The sequence below is a fragment of the Aspergillus terreus genome, genomic scaffold, assembly GCF_000149615.1.
Source record: "Aspergillus terreus NIH2624 scaffold_5 genomic scaffold, whole genome shotgun sequence".
NCBI lineage: Eukaryota > Fungi > Ascomycota > Eurotiomycetes > Eurotiales > Aspergillaceae > Aspergillus > Aspergillus terreus.
The window spans coordinates 757,805-772,418 of record NT_165928.1 but is presented as its reverse complement, the minus strand read 5'-3'; the positions used below and the strand labels follow the sequence as shown (position 1 = coordinate 772,418).

The 14,614-nt window shown below is 53.0% G+C and overlaps 5 protein-coding genes across 5 annotated transcripts; 4 read left to right on the top strand and 1 right to left on the bottom strand.

Annotated features, from left to right (window-relative positions):
- Positions 1-2,960: 2,960 nt before the first annotated feature.
- Positions 2,961-4,224, top strand: ATEG_03832 (putative mannosylphosphorylation protein (Mnn4); the record flags this gene model as incomplete). The annotated part of the gene is made up of 6 exons (XM_001213010.1): positions 2,961-3,259; positions 3,309-3,453; positions 3,508-3,819; positions 3,873-4,000; positions 4,055-4,093; positions 4,146-4,224. The coding sequence occupies 6 exons, from the start codon at positions 2,961-2,963 to the stop codon at positions 4,222-4,224; spliced, it is 1,002 nt and encodes a 333-aa protein (XP_001213010.1).
- A 1,182-nt stretch (positions 4,225-5,406) lies between these two features.
- Positions 5,407-7,979, top strand: ATEG_03831 (putative C6 transcription factor; the record flags this gene model as incomplete). The annotated part of the gene is made up of 2 exons (XM_001213009.1): positions 5,407-6,015; positions 6,078-7,979. The coding sequence occupies 2 exons, from the start codon at positions 5,407-5,409 to the stop codon at positions 7,977-7,979; spliced, it is 2,511 nt and encodes an 836-aa protein (XP_001213009.1).
- A 515-nt stretch (positions 7,980-8,494) lies between these two features.
- ATEG_03830 (putative oligosaccharyl transferase subunit Dad1) lies at positions 8,495-8,857 on the top strand (the record flags this gene model as incomplete). Its single annotated transcript, XM_001213008.1, has 1 exon — positions 8,495-8,857. One exon carries the CDS (start codon positions 8,495-8,497, stop codon positions 8,855-8,857), a length of 363 nt encoding a protein of 120 aa, XP_001213008.1.
- Positions 8,858-9,443: 586 nt separating this feature from the next.
- On the bottom strand, positions 9,444-12,239 carry ATEG_03829 (putative mRNA splicing factor RNA helicase (Prp16); the record flags this gene model as incomplete). The annotated part of the gene is made up of 2 exons (XM_001213007.1): positions 9,444-9,794; positions 9,855-12,239. 2 exons carry the CDS (start codon positions 12,237-12,239, stop codon positions 9,444-9,446), a joined length of 2,736 nt encoding a protein of 911 aa, XP_001213007.1.
- Positions 12,240-12,676: 437 nt separating this feature from the next.
- ATEG_03828 (putative prefoldin subunit 2) lies at positions 12,677-13,254 on the top strand (the record flags this gene model as incomplete). Its single annotated transcript, XM_001213006.1, has 4 exons — positions 12,677-12,713; positions 12,779-12,869; positions 12,957-13,149; positions 13,222-13,254. The coding sequence occupies 4 exons, from the start codon at positions 12,677-12,679 to the stop codon at positions 13,252-13,254; spliced, it is 354 nt and encodes a 117-aa protein (XP_001213006.1).
- Between the last annotated feature and the right edge of the window lie 1,360 nt (positions 13,255-14,614).

Sequence of the window (14,614 nt, the reverse complement as noted above, 5' to 3'; positions counted from 1 at the left end):
CGAGGAGAGAGGGGGTACATTAAGCTCCCCCAGCTGGTTCCAACCATGCAAAGAACGGAGAATTGAACCCTGAGCCAACGAGACCAAAGGGGGGCCGTTCCTGGAAGATACCCAATTGGCTCCCATATCGCCAGTGCTGGTGGACCGAGAGTGGAAAACTGGCAAGCCGCAGTCATGTGATAGAGGCCTATTCCACTTAGGTTTTCACGCTAGGCAAGTGCCGAGGAATGATAATAATAACCAGAGACTAATAAAAATCACATTAAGTTCTACTGAGTCCCATCTGTCTGTTTTCCCGAGTAAAATCCGGTAGGCCAGCCCATCGATTTCGCCGAAGTACCTCAGAGAATCTGATAAGATGCTGCCGACCCAAAGGGTAACCCTATCTAGACAATTGCACTGACCGAGTACTGTCGCTGTGATACTCAAACCCTCAAGATACGAGAGACCAGGGCATGGCGCACTTTCGGAGTATCTGCCTAGAATTGTGGGTGGTACTTGGGCGAAGCTCAATCCATCCAGGGCACCAACCAGCACGCATTGTGGACCGGTTTCTCCTTTTCAGGGGAACTAACAGCTTTGACGCGCCACGGATGAAACAGATCAGAGGCTCAAAGGGGTCGAATCTAACCGCTCCGAAGAGATATCAAAAACCTGACGAATCATTAAGAACCTGTCCCCCGCAGTACTAACGATGTGGCCCCTAAGGCCCGACCCAATGACACCAACAGCTTGAAGGCAGTGATAGAGGCCAGCCTGCCTATCCATTACCAAACGTAGTAAGCTTTTGAGACCCTCTTCATCGCCATAGTATCTTCAATCGCCGATTGTCCGTCGCCGATCGACCGAGAGATACTCCGGTAACATCTTTTCAGGTCTCTCTCCTCGTTGTGTTCAAGCATGAGGTTGGGCAGTTCGGTGCCAAATAGTAGACTACCTTACCTTCGCCGGATACTCCATGACTTATCTACCTACATAGCACAATGTCGACAAATGTAAGAGGGAGAAAAAGGAAGAAAATTTAGTACTTGGTGACGTAAGAATCTTTCAACACCGTGCACATTACCCTTTATGATTTTGTCGATAATGGGGGTTGATTTACCTGGTGGAACAGTTAACTAACCGAAAAGCGATCTTAGGTTGACTCACTCTAGGATAACTCTACGTGCGCCATCAAGGCCACATCTGAGCCTACTCCTGGTCCGAAATCTGCGAACGGACTATCCAATCGGGGTGATAGCTCGCCAAGGCATACCGAGTTTGGACACCCGAGGATGTACATACATGAACGTGGATTAGGATGATCTACATGTAAGCATGGAGTTTACTCAGTATGTACATAGGATAGAACTCCGCAGAGAGCAGAAAAAATTAAGGGAGGCCCGTTATCCTGCCAATTTAGCGATTGAGCATGTTTCAAACTTAAGTACATCGTATGTTTGTTTAATGGGAACCGACGTCACCAGCGGGCTGATAGGCGCTATATAAAATTACCGTACCAGTCCGACCTGGCAGTGGGTGCGTCCATGCCTTATATGCACGCCAACATCAAAGTCGAATCAATAGGATTTTGTCAAAACGGTTGGATATCATTCTGAGATGCATTAGGGCGTTCCAACAGTCAGGAGATTGAGGACAGCCCTATCGCACCACATGAATCCTCCTAGGCCGACACAATATCACCCTGCGGTCGAGGCCACATAAGCCTTTGGACCAAGCGAGGACGAATTGGTCCCTAAGCCCCGATTCGAAAGAACTTCATAGGTTGAACAGGAGGTCAAACTACAAGACAGAGAGCTAAGTGAGAGACTAGTGTCGACCTGCGGAGTTTATACTTCCTGGTGGGCAACTGTAGGAATTGGTTTCCACCGGTTGTCAGGGCCACTATTTTTAACCCAGAATTCTTCTCAAGAACTCCCACTTTTTCCCACCTCTTTTCCACACCTTTACCTAGTGGAGACCGGGGTGTCTTACCCACCTACGAATGGACGGATTCCAATCTGAGGGCCGGTTGGTCGGGGCAATCGCTTTGACCCGTTGTTTTTATTTGGCGAATAAACCACTGGAAAAGCATCCCGCAGTGTGATTACAGAGATGGAAGTGAGACACGGCGAGCTGGTCGGGGAATTGGGGTTCGACTGGAACTAGGGGGTTGCGCGATCGGGTCGTCCACTATGGTCATGACGCGGCCTCCCCGTTTCTTCCGCTCTCTGTGGTGGACGCGAGAGAACAGGTAGACTAGGACTCGTCATGACTAACCGGATTTAATTTATAGATCGGAAAAGTGCCGCCGGTGTCCGAGCCGTGTGTTTGACCTCCATGTCTTTCAGGAGAATAGGACGAAGATGGAAGATGGAACAATCAGAGTCGTTGAGTCAGGTTATTCGGTGTCACATAGGTGCTCTGGTAGACAGGCTGATCAGTGCCAATGCCCCCGTTGCTGGCCTTACATGCTAAGAATAAACCATATCCAGTCCCGATCGGCACAGCAATCGGGGCTGCCAAGGCCCACAAGGCTGTTGTTTCCAGTGATTTGAACTTGCCACCATTAGTGACAACGGCGGCAACCGAGCACGCGACGATGAGTTAGTTAAATGTCCTTTCAAGCCTCTTCTGTCCCACTGAACATCAATCCCTCTCTGTCGATCGCCCTGTCCGCGAACCTCTCGCTCTTTGACCCGCACGTCAACGCCCTTTTGTACATACGTCGCCTTATTCTTGCGCCTGTCTTGACGTCGTGGACTCGTCCATTCGTTTCCTTCCCCTTTGTCGACGCTTACCCCAGCACAACCCCCCCGGGAAGAGCCACGCCGCCATCCAGCCTTATCCTGGCCTTCTGTCACACCGGGATTTTAAACACCACCGACGGGAAACGCGCCGCTGTACGACCCGACTCTCAGAGCATGTGGTGATTGCCGAATTCAACGACATCATAACCTATACTCTCTCTTCGATCACCGATGCGGATATCCGGGTTTTTTGTCTGCCTCTCGGGGCTGGTGTCGGCCGCCCTGGGCGCCGCCAACACCGATCCCGACTTCATGAGCGTGAGAGACAAGGTCGCAAAAGACTACAGTGGAGATGACGCTGTCTCTGCTGAGAAGTATTTCCGTGAGTGCTCCTTACCGCGTCTTCGATCTATCGAGACATTTCTAACTCGCGCCGATCCGCAGATGAATCATCGTAAGTTCAATCCCGAAGTTTCCGCTTCCACATTTACTCAACATCAATATAGCTTCCATTATCATTACGATGGGCGGTAGGTCCCCTACATCCTTTGGCCCAGGGCCGTCGCTGATCGCCTGCAGGTTCGCATCCGAGCCTCTCCCAGACGAGGAGACGATCCCGCACCTGTCGGCGCTCATCCGAACCTACCTATCGACAATGGCAGATATGGGCGTGGAAACCTGGATCATGCACGGAACACTACTGGCGTGGTGGTGGAACCAGAAGGTCGGCGCCGCCATTGCCCTGTTCGAACCATGTCTTTCGCTGACCACACCCTAGATCTTCCCGTGGGACAACGACATCGATGTGCAGATTTCCGAACCGTCCATTCATTTCCTCGCGGAATATTACAACATGACCGAACACCATTTCGACATCCCCGACGTGGAAGGCGGTCGCACCTACCAGCTCGAAATCAACCCCAACTATGTGATCCGGTCGACCGCCGACAAGCTGAATGTGATCGACGCGCGATGGATTGATACATCGTCGGGATTGTTTATCGACATCACGGCGGTGCGCAAGGATGATCACCGAAGAGAAATGGGCGACACGGGCGCGTTGATGTGTAAAGACGGCCATCGATTTGACGTAAGTCGCATTCGGGTGGGAGCATGCGCGACTCCTTTACTGACTCGCGCAAGGAAAATGATATCTTCCCTCTCCGAAGTAGTCATTTTGAGGGGTTTCCAGTCAAGATCCCTTACAGGTATACGGAACTCCTCCAGGAAGAGTATGGTTCGAAGTCGATAACTGCCACCAGCTTCCAGGGGTAAGTCTCCACTCTTGTCTGCCTGACGAAGGACAAAACTGACATTCCGTCTAGACACGAATTCAACGAGGAAACTCTACTCTGGGATGATAAGTAAGTCATCCATTTTCTATGACTGGACTGATCCATGCTCACATCCATCCAGATCCCGAAAAAGATCATTACGCCGACGCCGTGACAGTCTTCCCGTCCGGACCACGCCTTTGGAGCGTTTCTTCCGTTAGACGCACGTCGTCGGTTGGACGAGGCTAATCTAAGTTTTGGACATATACTCTGCATATATACGGTGTTTCGTTTTTACTCCCCATCCTATGCATATTCCCTCACCTGCTGCTTTTTGTTGTCTCTGTATTTTTATGACTGTCATTGGCGTTCAGGTTTGGTTTTTCGCGGCCTTCATACAAAATTCGGGCATGGGTTGGGTCTTCAGGATGTAAATACCTGTCAGTTAGTATCTAGAGATGGCGATATAGGTATATATGGGTCGTGTATGGACACAAATATACTCGTTGGTGGATTCACTGTAATCATCAAGTGCGATCCATACACTTGAATTACTGTTCATGCCAGACAAGTCCAGACCCATTATCCTTGACCGTGTCCACGGAAAAGGCCGAAAATTGTCGTATTCGGAGATATGGGTATGGCCGAACAATATGGACTACTAATTAATTACACTTTTGCACAGCCTGTGAACCAGCCAGCGATCAGATAAGATGAAGTCTGCTGACATGGTGTTACTCATATTCCATGGGTTTGGAATGGCCAGGCTGGCAAGATTCACTCCCAAGGCCACCGGCCTAGAATGGCGGTGATCGATCAGATACGAGCTTTCGATGGCGCTGTTGTTCGCCGGTCAGACGGGTGACGTCAGAGGGAGTAGCTTGACCGTGATGTTCCCTGTGTCAGTAGCCGTCTCTTTGTCAGGGCGTCGCCTACATGAGACCTCATGAGATATCCCAGGCATATACAGCCACATCACTATCAGATTGTACCCTGATCGGAATCCTGGACGACTGGTAGAGGGCGTGGAGGGAGAGACGGAGGAGTCTGACATGCATGGGGGCGGTTAGTAATGGGGACGGGTGTTCGACCAGTGATAAGCGGCCCATCGTCCTTTTGGGGCCTGGACTGCGCGGGCAGACGCCAATGAGCGGCGATGGAAGGGCCCTGGAAGCTCCACTATGAGTCGAAGACTGATGGAAAAGGTCCAACTCTAAACATGCCCGTTTCGGTCGGCCTCTGCAGTGGCTTTTTCTCCCTGTTTCTTTTTTATATTCTTCCCTCTCTCCCCTGTTGTCCGCCGTCATACCACAGTCGCGACTCTCCACAATCACGATAGCTTCCCCTGTCTCGAGGATGAGGCAGCTTGTGGAGGCTTCCCTACTGATCCCTTACTTGCCATCATGTCGTCACACCCCCCACCAGCCGCTCAATCAGTAAACCCACCTTTCTCTCAACACCCCTCCTTTCCTGCGCGGACTGGCTCTGATCAGGCGCGGGGAGACTCTCCCTCTACTTCAACCTCTCAGTCGACCTCTCACGGCCCCCAGGAACCTTCGAGTCTTCGCAGTTGTGTAACCTGTCGCCGAAGGAAGGTCCGTTGCAATAAGCGATGTCCGTGCTCGAACTGTGCCCGGGCTGGCATCGAATGCACCTATCCCCCACCAGGCAGGGCGCCACGCAAGACAAAACGGCCGCAGGACGCAGAGTTGCTGGCTCGACTCAGACGTCTAGAGGGTGTGATTGAGCACCTCAGTGAGAAAAACGCCGCGGCAGCGGTCCAACGTTCCCCGGAACAGCAACAGGCCAATGTCCCCGCAGCCACGCAGGAGCGCCCTGCATATGTCCCACCATCGACAGAGACGGAGGAAAACGGTGGATGCCCGTTTAATCTCGATCCGAAGAAGCCCCTTCAACCGCATAACCTACAGCATGAGTTTGGGCGACTCGTCATCGATGAAGGCCGAAGCCGATACGTGAGCAATCGGTTCTGGGCTAGCCTGGGAGATGAGGTAGGTTTTGCGGCCATTGAACGATGATCTGTCATGCAAATGTTGATTATTCCCGTTTTTAGATCGAAGAATTGCAGGATATCCTCGATCCATCCTCGTCTGAGGATGAAGATTACCCGTCGCCGGAATCCAACTCCGCTTCCAGCCATTCGGCGAATCATGATGGGTTTCTATTTGGCTTCTATTCACTCTCCCACTCCCTGCGCGGCTTCCACCCTCCACCTGAGAAGGTTCTTGTAATGTGGAACATCTATATCGAGAATGTGGCTCCACTCGTGCCCGTGATCCATAAGCCCTCGGCGCAGCAGCTCTTCGCAAATGCCGCACAGTCCTTCGACTTGTTGGACAAAAACTCGGAAGCCCTCCTTTTGGCCATGTGTCTGGTCTCGATCATCAGCCTGACGAATGAGCAGTGCGTGTCTCTACTCGGCGAAGAACGCGACACGCTCGTGAGTCGGTACCGCTTCGCAGTTGAACAGGCTTTGTCCAAAGCGAATTTCTTAAACACTCAGAACTTGACTCTCCTGCAAGCCGCTGTGATATTCCTCATTGGTGTGCGCCGGGAGGACGACACAAAGTTCGTGTGGGCTATGACTGCCCTTGTCCTTCGCCTGGCCCAAGGACTGGGTTTGCACCGAGATGGCACGAATTTTAGGTTGAAGCCGTTTGAAACTGAGATGCGTCGACGGTTGTGGTGGCATATCTGCTTGTTGGATATTCGGTCATCCGAGGATCACGGGACGGAGTTCCAGATCGACGAAAGGCTATACGACACAAGACTTCCGCTCAACGTTAACGATGACGATCTCTCTCCAGACATGAAGGAGCCACCGCAGGAGAGAGTAGGATTCACAGACATGACATTCTGCTTGATCCGCTGTGATATCACGGTCGCACTGCGACGGATAGGCTATGCGTGCCCGAATAAGAATGCTCCGGGACCTCGAGAACCGTCCCCAGAACGTTGCGGGAAAATAATCCAGATGATAAACCACCGCATCGAGGAACGATACCTGAAATACTGTGATAATACGATACCCATTCAGTGGGTGTGTGCAACAGTCGGCCGTCTCATTCTCACCAAGTTATGGCTTGTCGTCCATCACCCGATGACTAGACCGTACCAAGGAATCAATTTGACGAATGAATCTCGGGAAAGCCTGTTTAAAACTTCCGTCGAGGTTACCGAGTTTTCTCGCTTATTGACCATGGAAAAGAACACCCAAAAGTGGAATTGGCTCTTTGCCACGAATATGCAGTGGCATGCCATCGCTTTCGTGCTGTCAGAGCTGTGCGTTCGCCCACTAAGCCCCTTGACTGATAGGGCTTGGAATGTGGTAAGCTGTCTCTATGAGGAATGGATGCAGACCTCGAAGCAACGAAAAGGAATGCTTTGGCGGCCACTTGCGCGGTTGATGAAACGCGCGTCTGCGTTCAGAGCAAAACAAGAAGAGACACGTAACCAGATTGGAACTGGAACTGTCCCGGTGTCTTCTGGTACTCCGCCCTTCTCTCTCAGCGGCGAAGCGCCAACTATCATACCACCACCTCCTCTGCCGCAATTCCCAGCGACAGACGTGACGCTATCAGACACGATGTCTGAGGAGATGTCAGGCGGCCCCGCTGGTAGGGGAATGGACTTTGACATCCGAAAAGGACCAATGGACTTGTTCCAGGAGCTGTTTCCTAATGTCGATTGGTTTTCTGTTCAGAATCCTCAGGATGTCCGGATCCCCAATCCGCCACAGACTACCAATCCGCCAGCAACTACCGGCCTTAGTCCATCAGATGTCGTTGCTGAAGAGCTTAGACCTACTGCAGAACCCTCTCAAGATCCAGCTATGCAGCTGAATTGGACCGAATGGGACCAGGTCATGCGGGACTTCCATACAGACATGCAAGAGGCGCAGTCGAGTTATCCGATGAGCACCCTGACTGGCAACGTGTTCGACTGGCTTCCTTAACGTTCGTGCCTGGAACGCTTGTCATTTATGATTTTTCTTGTTCTAGACTTGGGTTTCATTCCCCTGGTGGATTTGATACGGCCATATTTTGAACATTCTCCCCTCTCGCTCCTTACGATCTCCTCTCACATATGATATCCGAATGATCACACTTCACTCAGATTTATGACTATGACGATGTACAAATAGGATCTCGCGATTCGACTAATCTATCAGACGAGCTGGGCTTTCTGGTTCTCATTCACCTTGTGGATGCTCTGTATAATATTCCATACATACACGACGTTTCTCAATCCATAGTTCCATAGTTCAATCCGTAGTTAACCACATCGGCAGTGACTATCGACTGATGCATAGGTATGGACCATTACGTATACTCCAGTTATCATCACGTGACCGACATGTGTACACAGTAGCTTCATGGAGCACTACTCACCAACATCAGCACAACACCACCTCCGCGACCACCCAATCCCTCCCCCCCTCGACCCAATTCGATACCTCCCACCGTCACAATGCCCGCGAAACGCACCACCGCCTCGCCGGCCGCCGCCGTACCCGCCCCCAAGCTCTCCTCCGGCCCAAAGACCCTCACAGCCAACTCCTCCGTCTACGACATCGCCTACCACGTGTGGGAGCAGTACCTCGCAACGACGTCGCAGCGCACGATGCTTTTAGACGCATTCATGGCCTTTTTGGTGCTTGTCGGCGGCATCCAATTCGTCTACTGTGTTCTGGCGGGCAACTTTGTACGTTTCCTCACTCCGTCCCAGGCCGCGGCCATTCGATCCCACTCCTCCCCCCCGGAAGGAAAAGGAGAAGTGAACATGTATTGGTATAACATATTGGCTAACGTGCTTTGCTCTGTTTTTGTGTAGCCGTTCAACGCGTTCCTGAGCGGCTTCTGCGCCGCGGTCGGCCAGTTCGTCCTCACGGCTAGTCTGCGCATGCAGACGAGCAACGGCGTGCCGAAGGAGGGGGCCAAGTCCGCGGCGACTGCGAAGGGGAAGGAGTCTGGTTCTGTGGGCGCGGTCTCGCATGAGAGGTATGCCTTCTGATTTGGGGGTGTGTGTGCTGTGGAGTGTGTGCTAATGATTACAGGGCCTTTGCGGATTACATCTTCGGGAGCTTGATTCTGCATTTCTTCTGTATCAATTTCATTAACTGAGCGTGCGGCTGGGTTTGTCTGCGGTGGTGGCGCTGTTGGATGTCGTGCTGTTTCCCTGGTGGATTGTGCGGCTCCCGACAACGTCTCGAGGTCGGACACTTCCGAGGTTAAGGTACCTAGGTAGTTGCATGTATATCGCGTGGCGTGAGTTGCCTGTGGAATATATCCCATGTTGGTCCTGTCTTAGGTCGTGTCAATTGAGTGTAGCTACGAGTCGTCTGCGTGGCTCGATCCAGCTTCATCAGGGTATATATGCTCTATCCAGGTATCTATGGTTTATGATACAGTGTCGGACACTAGAACGCCCGTCCCGGTTTCCGCTTGATGGGCGGTTTCTTCACCACGCTGCCACCGCCACCGGTCCCATTGCGACCTCCGGTCGAGGACGCAGTCACCCCGCCGACGCGCTTGCCGGGGGCGGCTGGCCGGCGCACGACCGAGCCGACTTCCACCTCTCGCCGCCGGCGTGTCGGGTCGTTCCGTTCCTGTTCGCGCTGCTTCTCGGCGGCAGCACGCTCGCGGTCTGCGGCGATCTGGCTCTCGATCTCCATGCGCCGGTTGAACTCGTGCTCGGTGACGCGGCGCTCGCGCTGCGAGTAGCCCTTCTCCTTGACCGAGTAGAAGACGCCTCCGAGTTCGGCGAGCCACTGACATGTACACGTTAGTTGCTGTCTTCTATATGTGATGATGGGGTGATATGAACTTACGTGCGGATCCACCGCGGTCACGGTGGACATGTACTCCTTGCTGGTTAGGATCAGCTCGTGGTAGACGACGTACTCGGGCACGTAGCCCAGGCCGTAGAGCGCGCTGGTGGGGTGCAGTTGCATGGTGACGCTGGTGCGCAGGTTGATGAACTCGCCGATGCCCTTGACGCGGGCGGCCTGGTGGTAGAAGCCGGAGCAGATGCACTTGCGGATGACGTCCCAGTCGGTGCCGCAGCTTACCAGCGGCATCTTCTGCGCGACCATGATATCGTGCAGCTGGTCGCGGACTTCCCTGGCGCGGCGCAGGGCCTTGGCGTGCAGGAAGTGTTTGGTGCACCAGCCGTCCGAGTAGCCGTTGGATTTCCACTGCGTGTAAACGTGAAGGAGCGTGAGGTGGTCGGATTCCGGGACGAAGAATTTCTCGCGCGCGGCGTCGGATTCCTCCTGGCGCTCTTTGGGACGGTAGAAGACGCTCGGCACCGAGAGCATTGACACGATCGTGAGCATCTCCTCGCTGCAGCCGTATTCTTCGGATGCGGTGATAATGAGCTTCGCGAGAGGCGGGTCCATGGGGAACGGCGTCATGCGGCGGCCGAGCGATGTCAGGTCGCCGAGGTTGTCGAGCGCTCCTAGGGACCAGAGCTCGAAGAGGGATGTGGTGATGGTCTCTTGCGGAGGCGGATCCATGAAATCGAAGTCGAGGAGATCTTTGACGCCAAGGGACTTGAGGAGGAGGACTGTGTTGGACAGACTGGTGCGCTGGATTTCGGGGATCGTTTGGAGGTACAGCTCGTTCTTGTATGCCATCTCAGTGTAGAGACGGTAGGCTTTGCCGGGTCCGGTTCGGCCTGCTCTTCCGGACCGCTGGTTGGCGTTCGCTTGCGATATGGGAGTGATCTGTAGCGTGTCCATGCCCATCCGCGGATTGTACACTTTCAGCTTCGAGTACCCCGCGTCCACGACGTACATAATACCGTCAACAGTTAAGCTTGTTTCGGCGATGTTGGTGGCGACGATGACCTTGCGCACCCCAGGGGCGGCGCGTTCAAAGATCTTTGCTTGTTGTTCAGCCGGCATTTGACTGTATATAGGCAGGATGCTGAGCTTGGGCGGGTCGTTTAGTAGTTTGAGTCGCTCGTCGACTAGCTCGCAGGTGGCTTCGATATCTTCCTGGCCCGTCATAAACACTAGGATATCGCCAGGACCCTGCGAGACATGAATAGCCAAGACCTGCTTGACTGCACTATCGACGTAGTCTTCGCAAGGAGTGCGCGAGAAGTGGACATCAACGGGGAATGTCCTTCCAGGAATGATAAACTCGGGGGCGCCGCCAAAGAACCGTGAAAACCGCTCGGCATTCATCGTAGCGGAGGTGACGATCAACTTCAGATCTCTCCTGCGGGCGAGAACCTTTTTCAGTAGACCCATTAGGACGTCGGTGTTCAGAGCTCTCTCATGCGCTTCGTCCATGATGATGCACGAGTACTTGTCCAGATCGGGCTGAACGAGCGACTCGCGGAGAAGTACACCGTCAGTCATATACTTGATCGTCGTCTTGTCGCTTGTGCAGTCCTCAAAGCGAATCGCATATCCGACAAGATCGCCCAAATCCACTTCCATTTCCTCGCTCACACGTTTCGCCACGCTCATGGCAGCCACTCGCCGGGGCTGCGTGCAGCCGATCATCCCAAACTTCGAGTAACCGTCTTCATGAAGGAACTGCGTCAGCTGGGTTGTCTTCCCCGAGCCCGTCTCGCCCACAACGACTACCACCTGGTTGTCACGAATAACGCGGAGCAGATCCTCGCGGACCGCGAACGCAGGCAAGAACTCTCGTTGTTCGCGCAGCGTCTTGCTCTTACTAAACGAGCTCTGCCCGCCCTCGCTCTTCTTCATATGCTGGGCAAACTTATTCCCGCTCTTGTAGGTATCCTCCACAGGCAAAGCAACCGCGCTATCGCCCTCGTCCTCCTTCACTCCCATCAGATTCCCGAGCGCCGTGCCCGCCATGGTGGTAGCCTCCTGCGCCTGTTTCTGTCGCTCGCGCTGCTGGCGCCGCTCCCGGACAACCTTGCTTCCCTTCCGACTGAACACGGCCATGTCGCTTTGCGGATCGCGCACCGCCGATATGGGCTCCAACTGCTTTGTGAAAATCGTTCGGCCATCGAGGAACGGAGGTCGGAGGTCGTGGACCAGCAGATGGACGCGCGTGGCTTCTTCATCCTCGGGCATGAAGTCGCCATCAAAATCTCGTCGTTGGGCGACTCCCGATGTCAGCATTCGGTTCGTCTCCCAGTTGTCGATGTCCTTGCGCTTCGCGTCGCGGAGCGGCGCCGGCAGGTTGCTCTTCAGCCGTTTGGCTGGTGGCATCTCGTTGGAAGCCATTGTGGAGGAATATCGATGAAATATCCCTTTAAAAAGAGCGTTTATTATGGTCGGTTATTATTAAGAGGGCGACCAGCTGCGTACTGCAAGCGCTGCTGGCGATGGGTTGAGTGGACGACGATGGCGATAAATGCGGACTTGTATCGACAAGGCTGCAAACATGGCAAACGTAGTATCACGTGACCTATGAGATTATTCTGAACTGGGATATTCGAGAGAGTGTCAGGTAGAATGTTTATGTCCCTGATATTGTAAGACATAGAATTTTACGTAGAGGTTGTAAAACTCGTATTTAGGGCCATAAATTGGCCCATTGTCGCGATATCTCAATCTGACGCCGCGAGACTTGAGCTCCGTGCAAATTGACCTCCGATAGCAAGGGCCCCGCACTGCATTATTCTCCCCTCTCCATTGCACGTCACATCCAACCAAACATCATGGCGAGTCAAGCGTTAAACCCCAAGCGGCAGCAGGGTATGTGTGCTCATGCACGTCTTCATTGTTACCTACGGACGTGGAACAGACCTGACTCTCTGCAGAGCTGCAGAACCAGTACAGCAATTACAAAAACACCCTGACGCAGATGGCGCAGCGGATCGGCAATATCGAGAGCGAAGCAGAGGAGCACAGGTCAGTCCCTCTCGAACGAGAACCATGCGATTTCCGACTATTCTCCGCAATCATAACTGAATATGAGCTGACACGACGTGCAACTAGACTCGTGATCGACACACTCGAACCTCTGCCGCGGGACCGAAAGTGCTTTCGCATGGTGAACGGAGTCTTGGTGGAACGCACCGTTGAGGACGTTCTTCCCTCTCTGAAGACCAACTCGGACGGACTCAAGCAGGTCTTGGAGGAGCTGATGAAGCAGTACAAGGCCAAGCAGGACGAATTGGACAACTGGAAGGTTGGTGCTTTCCTTCGGACGGTGGAAATGTCCCGGCGAGAACGAAGATTGCTAACACATTTCGCCTTATAGAAGAAGAACAATATTCAGGTCGTGCAGCCTTGAAGGCCAGATTCTGTTTACGCCATACCCATGTCTGAGCCGTGTCTTTGTTCGTTTTCAGCGGTATTATGTTACGATAATTGCGAAGATAGAAGGAAAATAAAAATCGGAGTTTGGAAATTGACCGACTTGATGGGAATCTATCATATTGAAGGTGGTTGTCTCCTGGAAAGTGATAACGTACGAGGTCAAGGAAGATGGCCTGTTCCTTGCGTTTGTGGAGATCGACGGCGGCCAAGTCTTTGACCTGACTGTACAACAGCTCGTAGTGGGAGGGATTTGTCCTTGTCCAGACTGAATAATTTGCCCTTCGAGCAGCCAGCCGTGAGGCTGGCGGATTAATGTTTATCTGCAGAGCCAGGCGTGATGGCATGATCCTTTGGGCCGACTTTATAGCGTAGCTGAGTTGGCAATGAAGTCCAAAACAGGGCGGTTCCAGATGGTCCACGGCCGTGCGTCTTAAGATTAGCCTCAATGTTAAGGCACCACTGAACGCTTTGTATTAGCCTTGGGGAAGCGCAGAACTAAGAGACACTAGTGCCTGGAAGCATGCTGTAATTAACAGTTCAGCACCTGATGGAAATCGTCTGGAATGTTCCCCGAAGACCCTCTGTATCAGATGCGACGGACTACCCGATACTGGCTTGACTGGCCCCATTTGGGCAATCGTCCGCATCGTTGGTATGGGGAACTGGAAGACCCCGCAGCCCGTGCATCTTTGGGTAGACACAAAGTGTTTCAGGACCATGCTATGGTGTGATTAAATTGGATTTCCGGCATCCCATCCGGCCGTAGGGACATTGTCAGAGAAGATTGGAGAACGCATGGAAAATATGATGAGCGCATCAGGATAGACAGTGAATGTAGACAGGCAGGCTGAGTAAAGATGGTCACGTGCAATACACGATCAGAACCGAATATACCGTCATAATGGTAACTATAACATAGAGCTAGACCCTGGAAGCGTATCGACCACGTATCGCCTCTCTCCTTCTCCTTGCTCGACCATCCATCATCATCTTCTCTTCTCTTCTCTTCTCTCTCTTCCCCAGCATCCATCTCCAGTCTACCTCCCATCGGATCGTCTGTACACGTGTGGAGGCGCATCTGGTACCTTTTCTCTCAGGGGCGCTGTACTTCCCCTGCCAATTAACCACCCTGAACAACAGCCAGTGATCGGTCGAGTTGCTGGACTCTTCTGGTTCGCCAATTGTCTCCAGTCTCCAGTCACAACATCATCCAATTACTGGCACCTCTCAGCCACTGTTGTTCCTTCTCGCCCTCCCAAATCTCCCGATTGCCTAGCCAACGCCTTCTACGACGGTGCATTATCCTTCTTCTGGTGTTGGCAGGATTAATTCCC